General features: G+C 32.3%; 4 protein-coding genes across 6 annotated transcripts in view; 3 read left to right on the top strand and 1 right to left on the bottom strand.

Moving 5' to 3' along the window:
* LOC111001709 overlaps positions 1 to 2204 on the top strand; it is a 33302-nt gene extending 31098 nt beyond the window's left edge. The window contains exon 10 of the mRNA XM_045631301.1: positions 161 to 2204. Coding sequence (XP_045487257.1) covers positions 161 to 358 — 198 coding nt within the window. The 3' untranslated portion in view covers positions 359 to 2204. The remainder of the gene's footprint in view (positions 1 to 160) is intronic.
* A 2404-nt stretch (positions 2205 to 4608) lies between these two features.
* Positions 4609 to 6970, top strand: LOC111001705 (cytochrome P450 6B6). Its single transcript, XM_022271699.2, has 3 exons — positions 4609 to 5746; positions 5852 to 6105; positions 6623 to 6970. Exons 1-3 carry the CDS (start codon positions 4632 to 4634, stop codon positions 6796 to 6798), a joined length of 1545 nt encoding a protein of 514 aa, XP_022127391.2. The 5' UTR covers positions 4609 to 4631; the 3' UTR covers positions 6799 to 6970.
* A 1995-nt stretch (positions 6971 to 8965) lies between these two features.
* Positions 8966 to 22510, bottom strand: LOC111001706. 3 transcript variants are annotated; one of them, XM_045631374.1, is made up of 14 exons: positions 22414 to 22510; positions 21975 to 22002; positions 21266 to 21526; positions 20535 to 20585; positions 19927 to 20162; positions 19304 to 19451; positions 18821 to 18874; positions 18166 to 18282; positions 17162 to 17530; positions 16459 to 16563; positions 15951 to 16038; positions 13707 to 14020; positions 12578 to 13054; positions 8966 to 11871 (listed from the first exon to the last, which is right to left on the bottom strand). In XM_045631374.1, exons 2-14 carry the CDS (start codon positions 21995 to 21997, stop codon positions 11160 to 11162), a joined length of 2955 nt encoding a protein of 984 aa, XP_045487330.1. In that variant the 5' UTR covers positions 21998 to 22002; positions 22414 to 22510; the 3' UTR covers positions 8966 to 11159. The 3 variants fall into 3 exon arrangements, with proteins under 3 accessions (XP_045487330.1, XP_045487331.1, XP_045487332.1); XM_045631375.1 differs by lacking the exon at positions 22414 to 22510 and adding an exon at positions 22217 to 22306; XM_045631376.1 differs by lacking the exon at positions 22414 to 22510 and adding an exon at positions 22117 to 22190.
* LOC111001711 lies at positions 22409 to 27541 on the top strand. The gene is made up of 7 exons (XM_022271705.2): positions 22409 to 22931; positions 23393 to 23858; positions 24003 to 24148; positions 24393 to 24532; positions 25835 to 25922; positions 26432 to 26643; positions 27247 to 27541. Exons 1-7 carry the CDS (start codon positions 22716 to 22718, stop codon positions 27362 to 27364), a joined length of 1386 nt encoding a protein of 461 aa, XP_022127397.2. The 5' UTR covers positions 22409 to 22715; the 3' UTR covers positions 27365 to 27541.
* Positions 27542 to 27634: the final 93 nt, after the last annotated feature.

Raw genomic sequence — 27634 nt, 5'->3', positions numbered from 1 at the left:
TTTTTGATCAGAATGAATGAATGATCTTCACAATGGGTTCTCAAGATATTTTTATCAACTATTCATACGTTTCGAAAATATTACGCCTTTTAAAAATACTTAGCATTTTCTATAAGCTCTTCGTTGCTGGGGTTGACTGAAAAAATATTTTTTTTTACAGAAAGAAGACGAAATCTGCATTTCCCAACGCAACTTTGCCATTGGAATATGCATAGCCGGTGTGATTTTAATGATTTGCGTAATAGCAGCTATAGCCTTTATTCTAGCACGACGAAGGAACCCTAAAACTTATTCTAGAACTGGCAGTTCACTGTACAGTGGCCCGTACACCAACACTGGCTATTCGCATACAAGTTAAATCTGTAATAATGAGCCATAGAATTAATAAGACTCAAGAAATGGCTGCGGTTACACTTCGCCTCCTGTCAAAAGGGATTTCGTCATAAGCTGCTCGTTCAATTCTTACACTGAATCTGAATAAACGTTACGATATTTTTCTATGGAAAACTTGTGCAGTATTTGGGACGTGTCAAATGTCAAACGCTATCGATCTGTCAAAAACTGACATCGTCAGTAAACTGATTATCGTCTCTGTAGAACTTCGCGCCATTTCAAATGTCTTTGCTATTACTTCTATTATTCTAAAAGAACTTTAAAAGACCACTAAAGTTTTATACACATATCCGTCCATTTTGTTTAGCTGCCAATGTCAAGCTGACAATATTTATTGGTTAGTTAGTGTTAAACAACGAAAAACATTGCACTCAGTGCCATGGGCCATTTCTGTGTAATTGTTGTGTTCATTCACAACGAAACAGTCATAGTTTAAGTTAAATTTAAGTATTACACATGGTATTTTAATATTCATCTATTTCCATTTTAATTCATCAGGAATAGTTAATTATCTTGTGTAAAAACATAATACTAAAAAGCAATTATATATTTCCAATTATTTAAAAAAATATCGTAAAATCTACCAAGTTGACTATAACTTTCAATTACATAATAATTTTAGATGAATTAAAATATCATGTGTACGAGAACCTTAATATTTATATGGATAATTTGTGATAATTTTCCGTCCGTTAAGTATAGATTAAGTCCAATAGATGGTGACCTTGCATTACGTAATTATATTAAAATGATCATTTACTAATGAAGCAGTTTTTGTGATGTCTTTTTAAGTTTGTGCTTTTATTATATAGAGTAACTTTATTAAAGAACAGCAGAAAATGTGTTTAAATAACCGAACTACAAAAAAATGCTAAAAAATAAGTATACCAATGGGAAAGTAAAAGAATAAACTAATCGGGCATTACGTATCTATTAAACATTACATATCTTTTACAGATAATTTAATCAGCAACAGTGACCTATAATTAATGTTACTCTACTTAATAAAATATTTTAAGCTAATCATATTGTTATACACCAAAACAAAGGCTTAATTCTGGTGATGGGAATTATTGAAAAATAAAGTTCATGTTTCACTTTTACAATGTCCAAGGATTTTTACTAAAGAAATCTTTTTCGAAAATACAATAAAATTTATACCTTGAATTCAAATGAACTTATGGCGTTTTACGTAAATTAATTTAGTATTTGACATAAAGTTCAACATACTCTGTGGTGAAACAATATATTTCCCGCCTTGTTTTTTTTACTATTTTGTTGGTTCGCCATTATTATATGTATTGCCATACTTAATCCGTCCAATATCGGTGCTATATTTAATACCGCTTTTGCTTTAAGATAGGTACATTTGTAAACATTTTTCAACACATACACAGAAACACAAAATAATAAACAAAAAAAAATTACAAAAAGTTATGGAAAGAAAATAGAAACATTTTAAGCGTGTAATGTCTGTGTTTTGTGGCAGTAAGTGGCCCTGGCCAGAGACCACAACACAACAGTCAGTTGGTCTTCAAATTATTATTGAATAGTAATTAAAGTCTACTTTATTAATAAGCAACGCAGTGGCAGTAAATAAAATAATACTGATGTCACATATATCGAGTTTTAAATTATTGAAGTATCGTCTTTGAATTTACTGTAATGTTTACAAATGTATATAATAGTTTTATGCAACGAATTTTCGATATAAGTTTCATACACTCCATTGATTGTGTATATTACAATGGGGTTCTGGAACTGTATCGCTATGTATTACGAATTTTTAACAAATAAACTGACTAAGAATATTTGTGTTTGTTTACAACCCCTAAAGTACAGAGTTGGCTTGAGCATGCGACTCTCGACCCCAGGTAGAAGAAGGTAGAAGTTTCGGTCCTCCGTAGTGCACCAATGGACTTTCTTTCAAAAAGTCAACGGCGTGTCTCAGGCACAGGAGGCTGATCACTTACTTGCCTATAAGATTTATAAATGATCATGAAACAGAAATCTGAAGCCCTGACCTCAAAAGGTTGTAGCGCCACTGACATACTACTGATGACTCCCATAGGTCAAAATGCAGTAGATATGGGTCATTGATGTTTCTAGGGCGCATCTTTTCTTTCGAGTTTTATACTAAATAAAAAATGAATGCCAGAATCATTATTAATCAATTATAAGTGTTCAGCGACCAAACATTATTTTCTACGATTATATAAATAATAACAAAGACGAAGAACGTGTGAGAAAATCACTACATATTATAAAACAAAGTCGCTTTCTCTGTCCCTATGTCCCTTTGTATGCTTAAATCTTTGAAACTACGCAACGGATTCGGTTTTCTTTAATAGATAGAGTGATTCAAGAGGAAGTTTTATATGTATAATAACATCCATTAAATAGTGGAGAAGTACTGTTATTTTTGAGGTTTCTAATGTGATGCCGTAAATAATTAAATTTTTTCCGCTTACATTGCAAACGCAGGCTGAACCCTACGAGTTTTATCAAAATGCACTAAGTATTGTACACATTGAAAAGGTCTACAGAAAAGTCCGTGATCGTATATGTCTATGTCTTATGGACAACCCAAATTTTTATATACAACGTTCACAGATTTTCTGTAGTGTATTTAGTATTAGCATTGCACCCGCTCGAAGCCGGGGCGGGTCGCTAGTTTTAAATAAATTAAAATAAAACATAGATTATAAGATACAGACAAAATTAAAACTATCAATTTTTATCGTAAGATAAAAACAGTTTGTAATAAATTTAATTAATTATAATTATAGATTATGTATATTATCAACATAGATTTATCAAAAATCCTTGCTCCTGTCATCATTACAATGCCTCATAATTATTGTTATTACGAATATGTTACCATTTTGTCCCTCCGAGGTAGCAGACTCATTACTGCGTTCGTCTCCCTTTGAAGTTGGATAATATTCAAGTATTGTGAACTAATTAGACTTTCAAGCACGTATACTTTAATCCACAAATGTTTCGATAACTGTAAGATGATCCTTTTATTTCAATCAGGCATATTATTCCAAGTTAGTGAACAGCCTAGGTTTTTAGAGGATGTGTTTGCAAGTTTTGATAAATCTATGCACGTAATTGTTTGATTTCTTAAGTGTATTTGTTTTTAGTTGCGAAGATTATTGAAGTGGGATATTACTTATGATATTTAATAGGCAATTTTTGTAGGGGACATTGTGTGCTTGCTGCATATTCTAGTAAGTTTGTTGTCAGGTTATTAACCACACACAGGCTTAGACTCAACACACGATTGTCATGTACAGAAGGCTGATCAAATAGGTGATAGAGGATAGGAAGTTGCCGGATTTCGTATCTCATATATTTCATATCGACACGCGAATATTCGTTAAAAAGTTATTGAAACATAATATACCGCGACCTAACTGTATGAATATAGGTATAATATGAGTATTATGTCACGTTATAGTCAATACTTTGTTTAGTCTAGTGTAAACTGTTATAATGATATTAATATGATAGATAATTGAAGTTATATTGTTAAAAATTAAGGCAATTCCAGAACGGACTAGACTCAATCGTGAACGACGGACTTCGCGCGCCGGATCGATGTGCCCGCTTGCCACTAACATGTATAAGTAAATACATATATATATATATATATTTATAATAGAAAACTGCGCTTTAACTAAATATATATCGAATTCACATTAAACATGGGCTTATTAATACGATTTAATGGGTAAAGATCCATTACTTCAGCAGACGGAAACGTAGAGAAAAAACACTTTAAAAACACGCTTTCTTAAGTCTAGAATCAAACTTGGAATCAAAAAGTTACTACTGTTGTAATATACACAACTATATACAACGTTTTTTTATGAGTGAAATGTTCTATACTCTATTCTTTACTTAAGTATTCTCAATATGTTTTAAATAGTGCAACCAGCTATGCTGATAATTTTAATTTAAATACAATTTAATGTACTTGTCAAAAACCTGTACGATAGTGATAACTACAGTTGTATATTAACGTGCAACTTATTTAAAATTCAGCATTTAAAGTGCTTAATTAGTGTAATTTTTAATTTTTAAAAACTATTTTTTTCAAAGTTTTGAAAACGCTCAGATGTTATAATGTGAGCAAATAAATCCGTAAAATCAAATTGATAACTAATCAGAATAAAAAATCACTAAGATATCATATCGATTGTATTTAACCTAAATTGATCACTTTCGAAATGTGGTTACTCGTGGTAGCACTTGTTCTGATCCTCCTTTACTATGTTGGGACGAAAAATTTCGACTATTGGAAGAAGAGAGGAGTTAAATACGACGAACCCATTATCTTCTTTGGAAGCAACCTAACCCACATCATCAAGAAACACAGCTTATCAGAAAGATTTGCTGAGCTTCACAACAGATTTCCTAACGAAAAATATGTGGGCTACTTCGAGGCGAACAGACCAGCACTGCTGGTTAGAGACCCCGATTTAATTAAAGCCATTCTTGTCACTGACTTCAAACATTTCTACCGAAGAGGAATAAGCCCTCACAAGGAAGACATTGAACCTCTAATGAAGAATCTATTTACGGTAGATGGAGACGCCTGGAAACTCCTGCGACAAAGGATGACCACAGCTTTCTCTAGTGCTAAGCTAAAAGCAATGTTTCCTTTAATTGTTGAGAGAACTGAAAAGCTCATAACGATAGCAGAGCAAGTTGCGGATTCAGGAGAAGAAGTTGATGTTAGAAATCTTATGGCGAGATACACAACCGATTTTATTGGTGCATGTGGATTTGGTATTGACTCAAAAACGTTAGAAGATGATACAAATGATTTTCGTCAGTTAGGAAGACGTATTTTCACAGTAACTAAACGCGATATTTTAGTTAATTTGTTGAAACGCACGTTATCTAATGTGGAACTTTTCAAATATATACATTTCTTCGCTCCTGAAGTTGAACGAAAAAACTTATCATTGGTGACACAAATTATGAGCCAGCGTGATTACAAACCATCGGGGAGAAATGATTTTATCGACATGATGTTGGAATTGAAACAAAAAGGAAAGATGGTGGGTGAATCTATAGAAAAGGTGAATCCAGATGGGTCGCCTAAAATTGTAGAACTCGAATTGAACGACGAGTTGATAGCCGCACAGGTATTCGTATTCTTTGCTGCTGGATTTGAAACATCGTCATCTTCAAGTAGTTTTCTTCTACACCAGCTGGCTTACCATCCCGAAGAACAGAAGCTAGTTCAAAAGGAAATCGATGAGGTGTTAGCCAAATATGATGGAAAACTTTCCTATGATGCCGTCAAGGACATGAAATATCTGGAAATGGCATTCAAGTAAGTATAACATTTCAGTAATTAATTTCTATTGAGACAAAAAAACAGATATATACAAAAGAGATATTATGAGGAATAAATGGATAAGTTTTTCTTTATTTACAGAGAAAGCAACCGCGTCTTTGCTTCTCCCGGATTTCTGGTCCGCAAAACTGTTGGAAAATACACTTTACCCGGAACAGACTTAACGTTGGACGATAGAACCGGCGTAGTTATATCAACACAGGCTTTGTACGCTGACGAAAGATATTTCGATGATCCTCAGACCTTTAAGCCTATGAGATTCCACCCTGATAATATACATAAGATGAATAAGAACGTGTACTTACCCTTTGGGGATGGACCGAGAGCATGTATAGGTAAGTACGACTTGAACGGTCAAGTAAAACAACGTGAGGAATTGTGCCTTAGACCCGAAAAGTCGACGGCGTTAGGCACAGGAGGCTGATCACTTACTTGCCTATTAGATTGTCAAATAATTATGAAACAATCTGAGGCCCAGAACTAAAAAGTTTGTAGAGCCTCTGATATATTTTATATTTTTTATATTTGTTGTATATGTATCTAATATATTATTATGTAAGTACTACAATAGTGTATGGCTAATTCTATAAAATTTCGTAGAATTGTACCGATTTTATCTCAAATTCACTGTAAATAATATTAATAAAATAATTTATCCTATAATACACTACAAAAGAACTTACTATATATAAATAATATACATATATGCCTCAGGTCTTTTTAATTTTACCTCATCTTTCTCAGCTCATTTCTCTGTACAAGTAGTCAAAAACAGTTTACCTCGAAATAAAAAATTAGAATCATTTAAGCTGAATTTGAATATTAGACGTTTTTATAATGTGACTTTTTCAGGTGAACGCCTTGGAATCATGCAGGCTTTGGCTGGTGTAGCTGCTGTACTTCATGTTTTCTCAGTGGCGCCATCTAAGAGTACCAAACGTTATCCACCAATCGACCCAAGTTCCACCATCATACAGAACGTGCTGGGTGGTTTACCGTTGGCGTTACAGAGGAGGAAGAAACAATAAGAATATATTATCGCTTAAAAATAATTTATTTCTTATATTTTAATTAAAATGTTAATAGATTTTTTGTTATTTATTACAGTTATATATTTACTATATATAAACTATTGTTAAAAGTTGATACTGACGTGTTTGTTTTTTGTATAAAATTTAAAAATGATATGTTTGAATTTAACATGAATTTTAATTTATACTATCGTAATTTAGCAATTGGGCCTTGAAAGTGTTAATTACGTTTGATAAAAAACACACCGGCTGATTAAAAATAGCAGTTTTACTCTTTCGATATACTTATTAAAACCTATTTATAGAGACACAAATATAGAAAATACAAGAACGCAAATCCATAGTTCATTTGAATCGAAATTGCCTTTTTTTATGTATCAACTGTAACCTTACCTGGTGTTAAATGATACCGCCGCAGCCGCCCATAGATACGTTGTCAGAACTCTCTGAAGTCCGTCCCCATTCCTTTTTGAATCACGGTCTATTTATAATATTGTTTTATGTAATAGGAGGCAAACGGGCAGGAAGCTCGTTCTTGAAGGACTCTAAGACGAATTGGTTCGGAAATACTTCTGTGGGCAGCTAGATCGTGGTGGTACGCAGCAAAAGCTACGGTGGAATTTCGTATTCTGCGATGATCAAAGTCAGCTGCAGCACCCGAGTCCTCTAAACGCTGAAGAAGATGCTGCCAGCAAATTTGCTCCAGCTATTTAATTTGTATTTTGTATTTGAAGAGGAAGGGTAAAACTTTAAATAAGGCCTCCTGATATTTTTGCGAACAGATGGTCTTGCTCTTTCGCGAATTTTGCATGCATGCGCTATGTTGCATCTAAACTGAATAAACGTATTTTGATTTTGATCTTCTTAAAGGTTAATTTAGCCTTCCCTTCCAAATAACCGCAAACCAAGTGTCATACGATATTTGAACATATTATATATACATAATACATATATAGCCAGTATTCCGAATTCCGATACAAGCCGAGGCTTTTAGAAGTGTATCTTCGGTGAGAGGAGTAGCGACTAAAGGTGTTTTTAAAGCGGAAAACTCTCAAACTTGTGTCTTCTTGGGGTTAAATAGAACTCAGACCAAGAGTCACGCATAGCAGTTTTCGACTCCAGACACTCCAGAGGTTTGTTGTGAGCACGGCCAGTGCATTCAATGCTATTGTCCGAATAGCAATGGATGTTGAAACAGGGACGGCAATAGGACACGTGTTTAAGGTCGGAACATGCTCCAATGACAATTCTGATTATCAGCGAGAAAGGTGAAATGCAATTACATGAATTTTAGGGAGCCCATAGCCTTTGCATTCTTGAATTGAAAGACATGTTGGCCCTCAATCAGCCTACAAAAGCTGGCCATTATTATTAATGAGATAATAAATAACCCAATAAGAACAGAAGATAATATGTAGACTTTGAAGCGATTATGTTTCACTTTCGTTATCACGTCTTGTAATTAGTATTAAATCAATTTTTATTTCATCAATTGAAACCATATCATAAGTCCATCATGCAATGCTTAAGTTGATAAAATATTTGCAGCTGCTATCGCCGTGGAAAGATAGGCATCTTAAGCAGGAAATGACGTTAAATATAGTATTTAAAATACTTATTTAGTATTTTTTTATAGAACAGTGGGGAAACCGGCAGGAGGCTCACCTGATGTTAAGTGATACCGCCACCCATGAAGACTTTCAATGCCAGAGGCTCGCGAGTGTGTTGCCGGCCTTTTAAGAATTGGTACGCTCTTTTCTTAAAGAATTTTAAACCATTTTTGACGCGATAAAGGTAAATTTATACGATGCGCGCGCACACCGTCACAAAAACCCGACACCCTGAAGTTAGCTTTAGCTTTTTTATGGATATTTATATACATACCTTTTTTCTAATGTTAGTGTCGTTTTTTCTTTTTGAGATGTTTGAAAAGATTTTTATTTGATACGCCTAAAAAGTATAACATCTAACACGTGTAAATAAGTAAATTTTTTAAATATTTTTTTTTTGTTAGAGGAGGCAGACGGGCGGGAGGCTCACCGCCCACCCGATATTTTGTTTAAATACAGGAGTTTTAATATACCAAGCTACTCTGACCGAGTAGTAAAGTTAAGATTGCAAAAATGTGTAAACATTTTCTCATATGTAAATTAAAACACATAAGAAACTTATCAAAAATATTTATTCATATAAATAGGTACAAAAACATAACTTACTTCTAACAGTAATTTAAGAACTTTGAAATAATTCATAATATAGGTACATATTTTAAATCACTACGTTTTTTATGAAAAAACTTATCCTTCGAATATGTTTGCTAAAGATATGTAACGAATTCCTTCAATCAGTCGCTCATTTTTGGCACGTATTGTCATCATCACATGTCAGGTTCATAGTTTACTACACGAATACTATTCGAACGAACACAATTCGAAAGTTAACCAAACGCGATATCTTAGTTAATCTGTTGAAACTAGGGCATCGAGACCGGGTTTACCCGGGCCGTAAAAACCCGGGTTTTCCCGGTTCTGAGGATTACAAAAAAAACCGGGTTTCAATTTTTTAAACTCGGGTTTTCGGGTTTTTCGGGTTTTTTTTTATACTTTTGTTTTTGTTGTTTATTAAGTTTAAAGCACTTTGAATGCAATAATAAGTAAATTGAATAAAAATTCGCTTTAATAAATTATTATTTATGACACAAAAAGTAGCTTCCTTGCTACGTTCCTACCCATAAACAAGACATGCAAGTTAAATGCGCGTCCATCTCAGGACATGAGAGGGGTGAACTGTGGAGCAGTTGAGAGGGGAGGGTGTATCGTTGCGCGGGTGATGAATACCGGCACCATTTGAGACAGATGCCAACCCAAGTATGCAGGTTATGGTGTCTCATATGGCTGCAGTTGATGGAATTTCTCTTAGAACGTTCTCAAAATCACAAGATTTAAAGTACCTTTCTGAAAAGACCGGCAACAAATTACCAACTACTGCTGATACCGTTCGCCACATAATTTTCAAAGACTTTGATAAAAGGAAGCTAGAAATAATAAACGAGATAAAAATTATACTGTCAGATGAAAAGAAGTTTTCGATATCATTCGATGAATGGACATCTATGAAAAATAGAAGATATATAGATAGGGATCACTTTACTTTCACCAAATTTTGCAAGGGATAGCAGTTTTCGAAATCTAGGTCTCATACGCTCACGGGTTCATGAATGCTTACAATTGATTGAGGCCAAAAGATCGAAATGCTCGAAAAAACCGGTCTACCCGGGTTTTGATTACTCTTAGACCCGAAAACCCGGGTTTTCAGAATTGAACCGAGTTTCGATGCCCTAGTTGAAACGCACGTTTGTTGAAAAGTTGTCTCCCTTTCGTTAAATCCAAGCAGATACGTTGCAAAAAATACAATTTCTTATTTTGCTATACACATTTTAACTATCTAAATATTTTTTTTTTAAAGACTGACTTACAATTTCAGAATGATTTCAAAAATGAAAATAATAATAATTTTCATTACTCAATACTGTGTGAAGCACCGCGACACTCTAGTGAGGCCTATTTCAGACGCTCATCAAACATTACACCAGTAAATATTCATCGAGAAACAAAGGAGCAGCCATATTGATTTATAAGTCCATATTATTTCTCGTAAATACTTACTGCTAACTAATCATTGCAAAGCACAAAAAATAATAATAACATGTATAGTAACCTAAATTATTGAAAAGCAAGAATATTAACTGAATACTATTTAATTTACAGCCGTAAAAATTAACATTTATGTACATTATTCTATATCTTCTTCTGACGAAAAAGGCAATCTAGGATGTCATGGAAAAGCAGAGATACCAATATACTTAAAAAAGAGAGTCTTCGATACGCGTAAATGATGTGGAATGGAACGTAGTGTACTCATATAAAATAAAGATAATAATAAACTGGACAAGATAAGAAGAAGAACAGAAATAATAAACAAAACAAAAGTAATTCATGCACTATTGCAAAAAACTTAAGGGCGAATTTTTTTCAAGAACCTTAAAAACGAGTGGGAGAGGCTATCTTTAGGAGGTTTATGAAAAAAAATTTTTTTTTTTGTGTATATTATTGTATATTTTGTAAATGATTCCAGGAATAAATGAGGCTTAATTATTTTTATATATTAAAAGTATTTTTTGTAATAAATCCTATTTGACGCACTAATAACTATTTAGTATTAGACATTGGAAGGCCTTAATAGTCCAAAATCCCACTAGGTTGTTTATTTAAAAACATATTTTCTGATTCCCAATCAATTTATTAAAAAGCCTTCATTAACTATACCATTAGTTACTTATTTTTAACACAATATAGGAACTATATAATAATCTCAAATGTTAACTCGTCAATACCCGCAAGCAATGTAAATTTGTTCATACAAATGTACTGAAAAGAATCAAAATCCATAGACACTGTGAAACTATTACTGCTTATTGAGGTACTTAATATATTCCAATTGGAAACATCCAAATTATGATATAACTGTAACCAGTGTAACACTTTTGATAACGGCGCGTTAGATTTGAATTTAGCTGCCATTTTGAAAAGACTACTAATCTCGTACTCGACAATTTGAAAATCCTTTAAAACCTCCTTTAAGAATTGGTAACTGTCTTTATCATAACAACTGTAGATCAAGCTGTCACTTTTGGCACCGTGACATTTCAACATCGGCAATGGCGGGGAGACAATCGCGTTCGAAATTCGAGTTTGAATATCCTTCACCGTGTCAATTGTCATCGGTTTGCCCATTACTTGAATAATTCTCACGTTTATTACCGAGCTTTTTGTGTTATTTGTGCTATCATCTATTTTAAATTTGGAATGTTCGGACAAATCATTGGACACATTATTTATATTATTACCAAAATAAAATATATTTGGAACATCACTTTGTTGATTCTTTTCTTCTTCGCCATCTTTAGAATAAGTCGTGAAACTGCTTTCACTGCTTCCAGTGGACTCTGCATAATTTTCATAATTCGTAAAGTTTGCATTGCTTTTTGATACTTTATTCAAACCAAAGGACCTAAAATCGCATTAATGAATTTAATTTTAACTTTGATTCTTTACATTCAATGTTTAAACATGAAAAAACATAACTTAGTATAATTCCATTATTACTAGGGTTGCCACCCGTACTTTATAATAAAGTATTATATGTTATAGAGGTAAACTCTATACTTTATGAGAACAATAAAGTACTTAAAAATACTTTATTTACCACGACGTGAATTTTTGGGCGTAAATATTTCGCTAAACCTAATTTATCGCTGAATCGATGTTGCCAATTGCCATTACTTGCCACACAGCCACATAACAACTGTGCTATTTATATTTTTTTAAATTATATCTCATAATAAAGAAAATGAAATTGTACTTTACTTTGCTATTATGCATTATTTTTCTATTGAGCAACCGTAAATTGTATAATGTATATTCCATTTGCAAAAAAAGGTGGCAACCCTAATTGTTATACCAAAGTACTTCTTTATCTTATTCTGTCAAATTGTATTTATGTTATGATAATAACAGACAGGTACATTTATTTTTATGAATAAAGGGCTAAATTTGAACACTTAAAGACTGAAGGATCATAAATAAAGCATCTGTCAAATTCAAATGACTATTTGACAGATGATAACTTCTTTGGCTTAACTCTGAAAAGTCAAAGAAGTCGAAACTGTAAATAAATTATGTCATGCAACTTTTGACAATTGACAAGCAAAACATACCTAGAATCCATTTGGACCATGAGATAAAGCTCTCTCCCCTTCAAAAACTGCACGATATCCAACCAAACAAACGTTTCTATACTGAACCGAAATGTGTGTTCTGTTCTGCTATTTATGGCTGAGCTCAATCCATGTATATATTTCCTCATAGGTGACGACAATTTACATTTCAAGATGACATTATCAGAGTCGCTTTTGATAAAATCCAAGAACGATTTAATTATAAACAATCGTATCTTAAGTTTGTTCATAGATTTCTTTGAGATTTTCACTTGCTCTTTTAGATCTAACAGAGAAAGTATCTCTTCATCTGTTAGAGTTTCATGTTCCCCGCGAACAGTTTTATTTGCTTTTATTTTACCAGCATTTGGTAAACTTAAAGTGGTCTCAAGACGTTTCTCAAACACAAAAACACTTTGTTTTTGTTTTGTTTCGTTTTGTACGTTTAAAATTGATTTCTTTTCTAATTTAACTTGTCTGAAAAATAAAATCATTATCAAATCAAGCTCGACCAATACCTGCTTTAGAAGCCCTTACTTAACTATTAGCTACACCTCATATGCTATTTGGTTTAAAAAGGCCGGCGAGGTACTTGTAAGTGCACATGGGCACTCAACATCAGATGACCTGTCACTGTTATACATATATTTTAATTGAATAGTTTATTGCAGTAATAATGATATGCAAGAACAAGAAATTATTTACGAGAGGTTTAGTCTAAGTTTATTTTAGTTAAAACATCAACCATTCTGCGTATTATAATCTATAGTCGACGCATTATGAACTGAGGCTTCGGGTCATAAATCATATTTGTCTGTCTCGCTCGCACTTTCAGGTCTTACTTAGGTGTAGTGATGTGCGTAAGAATTGTAGATATGCATATCGATAACGGGATAGTTACGATCGATATACTAAATTATTTTAAGTATTAATTGGATTTTTTTCGCTATCTGATAAAAGTTTTTAATTTGTAAGATTAAATATTTTTTCGTAATCATAGAGAAACTTTATATATCGTAATGTGATTTCTGATAGTGACATTTATTGCCTAACGACTTTATAATGCGTCGACTAGTTATAAAAGAATTTAACAAATAAGCCAGACTATAAATAACGAAAATGTTCTTACCTTTTATTAACAACCTTTATATCGAGCATCAAATCCAGTTTCGAGGACAAAAAAGCTAAAATTCCCTTAACCATCTCTTCCTCAATCTCACTATTGACTCCGATTTGTTTTCTGCTCTTCAGCGCACGATCGACATGACCAAGGAAATTAATCTCCTTTTTTTTCAATGGGTCACAGAAGTCAATCACGAATTCCGTTGCACTACTATTTAGGAGATTTAGTATATTCTCTAAGATGTGTACGCGATATTCCAGGCTATTTTGGAACTTTACGACTTTGTTGGTACCAACGTGGCCGAGGCCGGCTTTGGCTGTCTGAAAATGTAAACTCTCAAAGTTGGTTTAGATGTTCGTATTAGTTACTGTTTCAACCCAGTAATTTTGCGTTTCACCGTTTCAACCCAGTAATTTTGCGTTTCACCCCCAGCTATAAACCAATTACTTTATTGTAATCCCCCCTATAACGCGGTAGAGCTGGACCGCGTTATAGGAAATTGCGTTGTAGTGTAGGTAGATTTTTGAACAAGTAAAAAATTACACGTATTTACTTTAATTTCAATAACGCGATTGTTACAGCTGCAAACATTTCAAATTCCATACTACATAAATATAACTTGAGAAATCTCCGCGTTACATGGGGGATATACTCGCGTTGTAAATTTGGAATTAATGTAACTAACAATGTAATCAATTTTCTGTTGAAATTCATAAAGATACTGGGTTACCTATATGAATATAGTATATTTCATTACAAGTGCGGAAAGCCTGTCATTGCAACGAGTCCGACGAATGTCTACCCGAGCCGAGGCGCAGCCGAAGGTGAGGGTTGACAGTCGGGACAAGTTGCAATGACGGTACCGCACGTGTACTGAACGACTATTTTTAATACAGTTGCGAAAAAATTAAGCAATTTAATTAAACTATTTGCTTTTTTTCTATTCTCTCTACGGAATAAATTCGTTGCACGTATATAGATATAGACTTATATGTTTCCGGTAAATTGTTCTCCGAAGCATTTTATGCAATTATACTGCGTACGGGTGGTATTCATTCAAATAAAATATCGTCGAAATTACTCATTTTGTGCAACAAATAACTCTACTCGAAAGAACATCTTTGGAAAATGGCGCCAACCGCAAAGAATATGAGCAAAGCTTGTTTTTTCTTTTCTTCACCCATTCTGGGTAGGCAAAGGGAACTTGGCCCATACAGCCAATTCTTCAGTAGACTATTTTTATTGAAAGAAAACCAAATCTAAGTCCAATCATTAAATCTGATATTGAAACAAATAGTAGCTTCTTTTTAAAACATTTGCATGAATCATAAAAACTTCTGTGATTTTTTTTAGTAAAAACTTCATGGTTAGTTTTTTCTTTTTAATATTTTTTTTATACATATGAAATAAAATAAACCTAACCTAACTTATTGAATCCAATTATTAGTAAACTTTTAAAAATACGCATTTGCATATATTATAAAATTCTTTTTAATATTTTTTTAATTGATATGAAATGAAAAGAAACCTAACTGAACTTATTGAATCCAATTATTTATAATATTTAGAAATCATATATCATAAAAACTTCTATGAATCTTTTTAATAAAACCTTCGTGGTTGGTTTTTTTCTTTTTAATACACATTGTTTTGACAGTTGGCAAAGAAAACGCACGAGTGCGGGAATGGCAAAGAAAAAGCACGAGTGTGTAATAGCCCACTTTCCGAACGCTATACCTCCCTGCAATATGCCACTTTTTGAGCAACTGTATTAAAAAAGATATTTTGAGTTTCATTTTCAGTACATTAAAGAATACAAGAACGAGACTAGTTTTAGTATAATAAAATCCAGCACAGAACGTTGTTTTACATATATTTTGAGGTTTAGTCCCCTTAGATAGGGGCCGTTCAAGTATCACATAAACAGATTTACTGAATAAAATACAAAAGTAAACAAAGCTCTCAACAATAAAAGTACATAAACGTATTATTTTTTTAGGAATACTCGAAAATGCAATTCAAGCATAGACAATCTGTGGATAATATGTGTAAAAAAGTAAATAATTATTTGACGTAAAATTAAATAAGTTAAGGACAACCCCCTCCCCGCTTGCCCTATAGTGCTTACGTAATAAATACTTGACAGTTGACCGGCCCCATATTCCGCACTCACAAACCAATAGTAGATTTAAACATAATAAATACGTTAAAATAATATATAATTAAATAAGAATGCTATACAAAACTCACGAGATGCAAAGCCGGCATTATCGGTTCTGTTATCCCCCCCTCGCGCGTCCCTAAAGCACCGCCATCCCATCCCATACTACGCATCATTCTGAAATCAATTGAAATCGGAACTAATGTTAAATAGAAATTAAACCACCTAAAAACCACCTAAAAGAAAAACAACCTAAGATAGCTGATGTCTTTATCTCCTGACAAAAAATTAAGAAAATTATAAAACTCTGTCTAGTACAAATTGGCACCACACCACATCATTCAATAATATATATATATTTTAATTTGTTAATAATTTGTACTAAGTATCTCGACTTAGTTATGGTACATTAGTGCACAGCTCTGTTGCCAACACTGCTATAACTCAAAGATAAAGTGTAATATATAATAACCAATAATAATAATTTTGTGTGTTTGTATGTGTGTGTATCAGTGTGAGTTTGTGTGTGTGTGTGTGATAGTGTGTGTATGTATTATGATGTAAGTTTAGTATCGATTGCTATTAAAAAAAACTCACCTTAAACCCTTTTCACTCTCCAAAGGTTTCGTTAAGCCTTCAATTAATTTCACCTTAGGCTTGGGCAGCCTTGATGAGTTCATCATTTCGTTTAATGCGCTGTGCCTAAAGATTTATTTACGTCAGACAAAACGTAGAATTCTTGTAGATTTTCTTAACCTATCTAATCTATGCAATGGAAGATATCGAGTCGAGATAGTTAATTAACCGATCGATATTTCTCTGCCAATATTATATATATCACTTTTCGCGGATATAGTATGACGTTTGTGAAAGATCGACCAAACACCAACCAACAAAATTTAAATAAAAAAATTATTAGTAAATACTATGACCGTCATATATGATTAAAATACACCAAAATAATATTTATTCATTCACACTGATTAATTGTACAGTTAGCAAACACGTGTTCTAAATTTAAAAATACTAGAATATACAACTTGAACATAGTTACCGATTTCCATGCCACCTAGACCTAACTTCATTCTGTAAATTTTGTGTCACGGTGCGCGCGCATCGTAAAATTTTACTCTCATCAATTTTTCATAACGCGCCTAAAGAAGTATAACTTCAAATTTTTTTTGCAAAAAGCATTTAAACAGTCTCAATAGTTCTTCATGGATTTATTCGGGGCAAGCGATATCAGTTTATTACTACTATACTTATATATACTACTATAATTTAATTCGTATACACTCACCTAGACACAGTCGGCACCTGTATCGTTATATTTCTCTTTCTTCCAACAACAATCTTTTCTACTATCGGTATTTTAACTGAATTTATTTCTAACTTAGATATTTCTCTATCAATATCATCAATACCGGATTCTTTATCTATAACTGGATTACTATTTAATATTGGCTTTCTATTTGTTGATTCTTTATTGTTTATTGCATCTGATTTCATATCTATTGTTGGGTCTTTAGTATTTATAACTGTTTTCACATTATTTACTTCTAATTCTCCACTATTCGTTGATTCGTTAAGTAAATTGTTACTTTCTAGAAGCATATTACTTTTTAATGTTTTAACGTTATTTATATGTGTTGCTTGGTGTGTTGAGTCTCTGAAAATCACGTTAGTAATTAAAACTTCATATCGACTCAAACTATGCTGAAACTGAAGCAACGAGTGTGTTGCCGGCCTTTAAACAATTGGCACGATCTTTTCTTGACGTAAAAGGAAAGAGTTGCCATAAAAACGCTCAATTCTGGAACGACAAAACAAAGGATTAGAACTAGGTTCATGAAAACCCACCGTCGTCAACCAAAGTATTTCCAATGACATAAATATATATTAAAATAAAATGTGTTTATACATTATAAACAATGCATTTCAACATAAGATATGGGAACCCTTTTAGGTAAAAGCAGTGTTGGTCTAGTTGCTTCAGCGTGCGAACCCTCATCCCTGAGGTCTTAGATTCGATTTTTCGCCCAAATTTTTCGCCCAAACAGCGAAGGAAAACATCCTGAGGAAAGCCAACCCAAAAAGTCGACGGCGTTCGTCAGGCACAGAAGGTTGATCACCTCCTTGCTTATTAGATTAAGAAATGATCGTGAACTAGATACAGAAATTTGAGGCCCAGACCTAAATGATTGTAGCGCCATTTATTTATTTTAAAAAGATACGTGTGTCATATATCCCAGCTTTTCTAAACCAACCCAAATATATACATATATATCTATTCTACATACTTACTTCTTTATACAATTTTCAATGGATTGCAATAATTTCAAGCTGTTAAGAGCAGATATGTCTCCATATTCCATATTCGGATGACTCTCATTTTCTATGTCAGAGTCTACACTTTCATTTCTGAAATAGTTTTGAAGTGTAACTTCTTTAGAACCGTTGTGATTACAAACCGGATAGTAAAAACGACAGGTAAGAGAGACAAATACAAAAATGTGTTTGATGAAGCAGGCAAAGAATGACACAGAAATATACATACATATTATTTTGAAGTGAAAACTTCTTTAGCAACGTTCTGATTTGTAGTTGTGTAAAAAGAGACAGGCAGAGAAAGAAAATAAGAAAGGAAGTATTTTACATTGTATAAACTTTATATTAAGTAAACTTTTAATTCAGTATTTTTTAATCTTAATTGAGTAAACATTTAATTAAGTGTAGTAAGAAGTTTTCACTTCGAAAAGTTTATTTATTTATACTTCGTTGCCATAATATACATATATAAAAAAGTTGTGTGTGCTGAGATATGTATGCGTACACGGGGTATACAGACTTGCCCGTCATTCAAATTAAATGTTTACTCCAATTATATTAGAAGCTATAATTAAATAACATAAAACCATTATATATGTAATAATTTACTATTAAAATATATGATACTTACATTTCTTCCGTTTTCTTATTACTAAACTTGGGTGTTTTAAACAACGTCATCTGTCTGAAAATAATAAAAAATTGAATTTTGGTTCGTCTGCTGACGTCACTAATATTCTAATGTCAGAATATGCATTATATAAAAATGCGCTAGACATTTGTAGTATTTATTCTGCACTTAAAACTATTTTTCACTTAATATCATTTAAAAACAAATCAGTGGCGATACAAGCTTTTTAGGTCTAGGGCTCAGATTTCTGTATCTGTTTCATGATCGTTTGTCAATCTAATAATGGGTGACATTTTGCGTCTAAGGCAAGCCAGTTTCCTCACGACGTCTTCCTTCACCGTTCGAGCGAATGTTTAATGCGCAAATAGAGTAGGGGTCGCACAGGGATCGAACCTACGACCACTGGGTTGAGAGTCGCATGCTGAAGTCTGAATGCACTAGGCAAACACTGCTCTAATTAATATTAATATAGAGTATATTTACCTCTTAGCTGTATCAGGATCAACATTGATGCTGGATACTTCAAGCGCAAAATGAGTTGCATCTTTCAACGTGTCATCTATTTTCTTCCATAATATATTACAAACTGGCGAGAATAGTTCCTTCATTGCGTCTTTTCGCTTTAAAATACCTAAAAATTAATATATATAATAAGAGAATACACATTTTTCAAAATATATTTTCCTACTCTATGAAAACCAACTAGTATTCATTTATTTAAACTTTGTTTCATTAAAAGAAAAATAAATAACATAGATTATTAGGGATGCAACGAGCCGCCTTATCGTTAATAAGCGATCTCTTCGAGGCAACCCTAGTAAGGAAAAAAACTAAAATAAACAAAAATAACATTAAAAATTCACGGTTCAAGAATTAACATTAATTAGAAATAAATTTATTACAATAGTCACGAAAGATGATAGGATATGGTTAAGAGATGCTAATGGAGAAGAGTTTTAAAGGATGTTGGTGGTAGCCAATCGTGCGAATTGCCTAAAAAGCATGAACAGGGAATTAGTGCAGCCGCCATTTGACTTATGACTCAAGGTCACTAAAGGTCACGAAGTCAAAGTATATATTATTCAACAGTTTAAAATAATATTTACCATTTATATTATATATAAACTGCGCCTCCACCCGCGACAAACTGTCAAACGGCAAACTAGCCTGTGCCTCATCTTCGACAAATTCGAAAATCTTATTTAATGTATTCTTAACAAATGATGGCGATATCGAATCCACTTGTTCTCTAACTGTTTGCATAAATTCTTTTTTATTTCGTTTCTTTTTTGCCCTCTTCTTCTGTCCTTTGGATACTGTGCATGATTCTGGTTTGCTCTCTCTGGAAAGATGGCGTACGTGCCTTGAATTAAATTTAGGTCACATTGTAGTGACACAATCTATAGCTAGAATCACTGCGATAAAGTTATATCCACAAAAACGCTAACGAAATTATACCGACATAGGAATAAAAAAAAATTTCTATCTCAGCCACTGGCCTAGTCTGTGGTAAGACTGTCAAAGATCCTGCATATACGTCGGCACCTTCGTTCCCTATGCAGCTTACTCTAGGAATAGATTACGAAAAAAAATTTGTTACCAACAATTACAAACTTAGGTCAGAAATAAGTAGAAATATTTTGCACCATCATATGACATTAAAAGATGGGTACCTTAAATGGGGATGGGCAATTTAAACGAAATTGTTTCTTACCTATTTTCGTTAACATCTTCTTTCTTTAGTATTTTCTCCAAATACAAATGTCTGCAAACAAAAACACAAAAACAAAATTTTACTAATACATGCAAAATTATTTACATTACAATAATAAGTATTTACTTGGTTAAATGATAAACAAACTATATTTAAATCTCTTTGAAATGTTTTCTTTATCAAAGACAAGAATCTGAAAAATCAATGAATACTTTAAAAATTCTACATTAATAAATAATTATCAAATAAAGTGCGTTAAGATCTTCTGTGCTTTAAAACTCAAAATGTTGTTCAGCCAGGAATCAAACCTAGGACTAATGGAATATTATGGATAGTATCAAGTATCAAGACTAAACCACCTATTAATATCTCATAATGCTTTATACCTTTTACACTTATATATTGTCAATAAATCCACAGTCAGTGTTGGCAAAGACAAAGCCTATAAACATTGTAACAAATCAATTTTTTTTATGCTACAAGAATAAATAAAAGAATATACTTACAGTACCAAACTTTTATCAAGAGGTTTAGTATTTTTAACAAAACTTACACTTGAAAAGAAGTCTTAGTAACTCTGAGTTATAATAATTTAAAATAAATATTGTATTGAACATACTTATGCCATACCTACCTACCATACCATACATACCATATTATGGCCCACATATAATTTCTACTACTATTATTAAGTACTAATATTTTTTTAAATGTCATTCATAGTAACTGACCCTTGCTCAGACCCTGTACGTTCAACATACATTCGAAAATCATATTTTAAGCCCATTATTTTTAATGCTTCCCAAAGTGGAGAAAACAATCCATTTGTATTTGATGTTGTTATCATAACTTTCAGGAATTTTATTCTGTGAGCAGGCATCTCTGGATATTTTAAAAGTGATTGTTTATGATTTTTTACAAATTTCAATGTTGTGTTCAGCCATAGTGCTTTAAAATCAGTGGGTATGTCCTCCTCCAACAGTCTTGTAGAACTACCAATAAAATCATAGAAAAAAAATATTATTTTATATATAATTAACACAATGTTGATGCACAATGTTCTTAACTGTTAATTACTAAGCCAATAGGTGTTCCTATAATTAATACTTGTTAAATAAGCAGAAATGTTTTTTCTCCAAATAATGCAGGCTGTATCATATATAAAATTCAATAATATGTTAAAACCTTCTTGTTATAATTCATCCTGTAATCAGGATTCACAAGAAAATTTAAGCTTATTATTTTTTTGTTTAACTAATAAGGTTGAGTTGATTTACTTATTTTATTATACATAACTATAATATGTATAATTTACTAATCCTGAATATGTTTAAAAGAACTTGCGATCAATTTGAAATAGTAGGTACGTAGTATAGAAAAATAGATCGAAAATAGATTTAATTCTATCTGGTAAGTGGAAAATTAACGCTTATGACTTACCTAGAACTTGTTGTAGATTCCATTTTAGCTGAAAAAAGTTAAAACTAAACATTAGAGCATCATTATAACTTAACTAATGTTGTTGAAAGATTATTCAAACATCAGAAAAAAGTTTTTCAAATTAAAGGTCTTTAGAAAGTACCTATTGAAGATTTAAGTTATTTAAAAATATGTATGGGTAAAAGTGGTACTTATTACTCAAAAAAATATTTGAATAATTCATATTTCGGTATTCAACATACAATAAATATTTTCAGCTTTGTTAAAAAGTGAAAGAGCTTCTTTAAAATATAAACACGCGATTCGGGATCCGCGAACGTTTATTTATCAGCTGTTTCAAATTTGATTTTGACGTTGAGTTTTTTATGAAATAAACAATAATCAAAACGCATTCGACATAATATTCTGTTTGAAAATTAGACGCAAAATAAATTCCCACCTCGTCGTCGTCGTCTGACTGTGTTTAACTCGTTTGAACTCAGGAATCAGAATTCACAGAATTAAACTTGAAAATACAATATACAATTCTATTGTATAGTTATTAACGAGGATGACGGATCTGTCATTCATAATCATTAATCATTCCTTTACAATGTACACTGTCTGTGATGAATTTGTATTTTGAAATTTGAATTTTTGAAGGAGGTTAGCTAAAGCATTAAGCATGAAATGGTAGAAACTAGAAATCAAAATAAATAAGATTACTTTTTCCCGAAAAATAACCACTATATTTATATAATTATGTCGGTTGATGCGTCATGGGATATTGATAAATATCGAGAGGAGTATGAAAGCGAAGAGCATTGGAATTTAAGACGAGAGTTTATTAAAAGATGGAAAGATGACTATCCCGAGGAGAGATTAGTTTGTTTGGCGCAAGTTTTCGCCAATATTGAGTTTATGGGATGTAGATACCCACTAGAAACCATGCAGGAAGTTGCCCGGTTATCACAAGATGTAAGTTTTACTTGTTTATAAACATAATTTTAACGATTTAGAAATACGTTTCCAGAATTTTATGATACTGATCACGTATTTGTTTCGGTTTAATTGTTCCTAATTTCACTACCAACACTTCAGCAATTGGAAAGTATTGTTTGTGGCAGTTTAAACATGTTAATTCTTTATTCATCTATTGTGTTATACTATTGCTGACTGTTGAGTATTGTAAATATGTACAAACTATATGGAACATTTTGTTTTTATGTTTGTTGCAGTTGGAACACTAGTCTAAACTGAACAATACCTGAAAGTGCTGCTTAATTTAGTCTTAAAAATAATTTTGTATAACCTACTATACCCCTAGCTTAAACTCACACAGTAAGCTATCATCAAATGCCTATTTACCTTTCCTTATATTTAGAAGATTAACATTTGGGTCAAGGTTACCTACCTACATTGGAAAACTTATTTTTCAGATAGCAAGTACATATAGAAAAGAAAAAAAGACAAAACTTCAAAGGACATTTGTATCTGCCTCTGATGCTGCAGAAGATCGAGCTAGAGGCATCAAAAGAGAAGGTGGTATAGTTAAAGAGGCTCCAAGTTCAAAATCAAAGAAAATTGAATTTGTAAAACAAGGTGAATCTAAGAACTTGGAAGATATACATAATGCTGATGAGATAGCAAATTCAGATAATGAATTATCAGAAATTATTGAAAATGAAAATGGTAGGGAAGCTACGGAGGTCAGTGATGAAAAAATTAATGATGATGTCTCTAAAGAGGATATGAAGGCAGCTCTTTTCAATACATATGTAGAAGAAATCTCAAAAATAAGATGTTTAGACATCAGATGTTTTAATAGAAATATGTTTATGACATCATTTGGTAAATTTGTACTTCTCATACGCTCATGGGCACCAAAAATGAGCAACATACAAGGTGAGTGTTAACATGTATTACATTTTAAATTTGGTAGATAGTAATTACAATATAAATTTCTTAAAAAATGTGGATTTGAAGTAAAGAAATAATACCTTTTTAAATTGATTAAATCACATAAAATAATGTTTTCATTTATTCTAGGTAGCAGTGTTGCCAGCCATCTGCAATTACAGTCCACATATGAAAATAATATATTGACAGTAACATTAAATGGTAAATTCTTGGCCGAAGCGCACGGCTCAGTAAAGACAATTGCCAGAAAAAATGTTGAAACAATTGCATGGAATGTATGTAGAATGTAAGACTTATTCTTTAGACAAAACTTAGAGTATTTTTAATAACATATTTTAAAACACGGCTGTAAGACATTTCTTCATAAAGTATACCTAATTATTATCCTGCTGAAATTAGGTTGTTAAACAAACGCACATCTCAGAAAATTTGTTTTTGAAATTAAATTTTTTTGTGCTGCATAGTTTATTGAGAGAGGTTAAAGATTTTTCAAGTTTTAAATAATGTTTTTGTTTCTAGAAACTATGTCAAGAAGCCATAATTTTGTTTGTAAAAGAGCAGTGGATAGCTCACGAGGATCGACAGATATCTATGAGTGAAGTTTCCGGAAAGAAACAGTATGAATTTGGCACTCCTCTTGAAAGCAGTGTTGCAACCAAGTAAGTTTGACTTTTAAACGAAAAAAAAAAAGTTAAACTTGAATCATCATTCCAGAAATCTCATGATCAATGACAAAACATTCTATGTTCATCACTGATAATGTAGTCTAATGCCAAAAAATCAGATCTTTTTTAACATTATGTTCGACGCATTTTAAACTGAGTCGTTGGGCAATAAATGTCACTGTCAGTACTATTGTCTATGCAATTTAAGTCGTTCTCGATACTTCGCTTGACTCCTGATTGGTTGTCACGAGTTAGGGTTGTTGCTTTTCTTATACAATCTCAAATTCAAAATATTTTTATTCATATAGGTAAGTACATTTATTTTTAACGTTAAAAAAAAACAAATTATAGCAATTGTAAATTTACATTTACTACCAGTTCGCAAGTCAAGAGCGTGGAGCGGGTAGACAGAACTGGTAAGAAGGCTAAGTTTTGAGTCATACAAATTGTTTTATCTGAAGCAAATCAAATCAAAATATCTTTATTCAAATAGGTAAACATGTACACTTATGAACGTCAAGAAAAACAAAATTAATTGTAAATTTACATTTACAACCAGTTCGCAAGTCAAGGGCGTAGAGCGGGTAAGCAAATCAATCCCAAGGATTAATGCTTAACGTAATGCTAAACATATCGATCGTTCCTATACCGTTATCGATATGCACCGCTACAATTCTTACGCACATCACTACATCTCTCCATAAAACCTGTAAGTGCGAGCGAGACAGACAGATAAATATGATTTTTGACCCGAAGCCTCAGTAAATAATACGTCGACTATAGTGTAGATAACTATTATTCATTTATTTATTTTCTATTTTTACAGTAACTTAATACTAATACAATACAAAACTAAGCTAAAAACATAATACAAACATAACAACTAAAAACTTCAAACCTAAACCATTTTATAACTATTTAAATAATGAAATTCTTGTGAATTCAGCCAGTGTGCAACTAAATACATCTGTCTCACACGCAATAATATTTAGGGTGTTCAAAACAGGAGTAAATAGTGCTTTGAGTACTGCCAGCAATTGAGATCGCTTACACAGAACATATAAAGGAGGACCTCGTTTTTATGTTCTGTGATCGCTTACCACGCCGAATGTGGTTTTTTGGCACACGCAGCCGTCCATCTTTACCTCTAGCTAATTATATCCTACCATACCCAAGACAAACAAAGTTGGATACATTAGTGGCTAAAATGGTTACACCCCATACAACATCATGTAAATGTGTATATGTCTGTATCTAGATGTTAATATCAAAATTTTATAATTAATTGATTTTTAGAATGATGAAGCTAATGGGTTGGAAGGGGGGCGGTTTAGGCGCCGACGCACAGGGCATTGCAGAACCCATCAAACCTACATTACAAATGGTATGAAATTCAACCAATCTTCTTCTGGTTTAACTACTAAACTTGTTGTACCAGATGTACTGATTTGATTGATGAATAAATATAGACTACTTTTGAATAATAAAAATTTTGTTTTTGATTGTTGAAATAGAATTTATGTTCATAATTAGAACAAGATGGCTTCAGTGTGTGACTGTCATCCCTGGAGTCGTAGGTTCGATCCCCGGCTGTGCTTAATATTGACGGCGTGTGTCAGGCACAGAAGGACGCTCACCTTCTTGCCTAAGCTTGCTAACATTTTTTTGCTTGCCTTGCTAAGATTTACAAATGATTATGAAACAATTTATATTTATTTATTTATGAAACAAATTCAGAAATCTGAAGCCGAAGCGATATATAGATATATAATCACCGGCTGTATATTATTTTGTATTTTAACTGAATTTATGTTTTTTTTTATTAATCTAAATAATGTTTTAATATTATTATTTCTCTTAAAACAAATCTTTTCTAAAAAACTTAAATTTCAGGTGAACCGCGCAGGCCTTGGCAGTATCAGCTCCGATATACACCAATTACGACGCAAGGGTATGGAGATGATGAAGAGGTTCGCAGCATCAGAACAGCTCGATGTGGACCTGGTGTTCAGCAGTGAATTTAGCTCTGAAGAAAGGAGTGCGTTACATCTCTGCGCGAGGAAAGCTGGTCTTGTTTCTAGAAGTTATGGAGTGGATGCTGATAGGTAAGATTTTAGTAATATGGCAGCACATTAGAATTACCTATAAATTGTCACATCTCTCAACCTTATCGCAAAAACTTATGAACCGATTTTAATGAATCTTGGTAAAAAAGTAGACATATATATTTACGAAATTTAAACATGCATGTTAGCATAAGTGATAAACTCCACTTTTGTTTATATGAAGTTATTTTTGCACTTGCTAGTGTTGCCCGGACCGAGAAAAAAATGGGTGGTCACATGTATATGTTTTCCTAATAGTTTTATCTCTATAGACGAGTTTGTAATCACACGAGCGCTACACGATTTAAAAATAATTTCAGCTCAATAATATCTTCACAAACTGTTTTTTTATGTTTAAAATTCAAATCAAACATTCATAATTTCTAGAACCTTCCAAAACGCTTCTGTAAACAAGATGGCGTCGCATAAGTGAATACGAAACAAACGTCACTTTGTTTCGTATTCACTTATTAATTTATGATTCTTCATAATATAGCTAGAAATATGTATAGCAGTGTTAAAACATGAATTGGAACATTTGATAAAAGTGGTCACTACTAAATGTGAATAGATTTCTTCATATTTTATTATAATTTTTTTCAGATTCCTGGTCGTAAAGAAAAAGTTTAATGTATTCTCGACAGTTGAAGCTGTAGTAGAAAAGGGGGGTTCCACCCCTAAATATACAGTCTACATACCTGCGTCAATAGAACATAGATAATAAACCTCGATACTGCGGTAACATCTTCAAAGGAAATAAGCATTTGAACTCTATGGCCTTACAGACAAGGTTCACATTTCTGTGTCTTATAAAAACTGATAGCGATAATTTGAAACTTAAAATTAATAAAAAAAAGGCAATTTTGTAGAAATTATTTGTAGAGTATAATTTGAAATTGCTTACAAAATAAAGTATTTTTTATATAATGTTTTTTTTTTATTTGCAAATACATTTTAACTACAAAAATAATTATAATTTCATTCCCCTTAA

This window comes from Pieris rapae, chromosome 15 (assembly GCF_905147795.1).
Source record: "Pieris rapae chromosome 15, ilPieRapa1.1, whole genome shotgun sequence".
NCBI classification, from domain to species: Eukaryota; Metazoa; Arthropoda; class Insecta; order Lepidoptera; family Pieridae; genus Pieris; species Pieris rapae.
The sequence above is the reverse complement of the archived record's forward strand: the minus strand, read 5'-3'. Positions and strand labels throughout refer to the sequence as shown.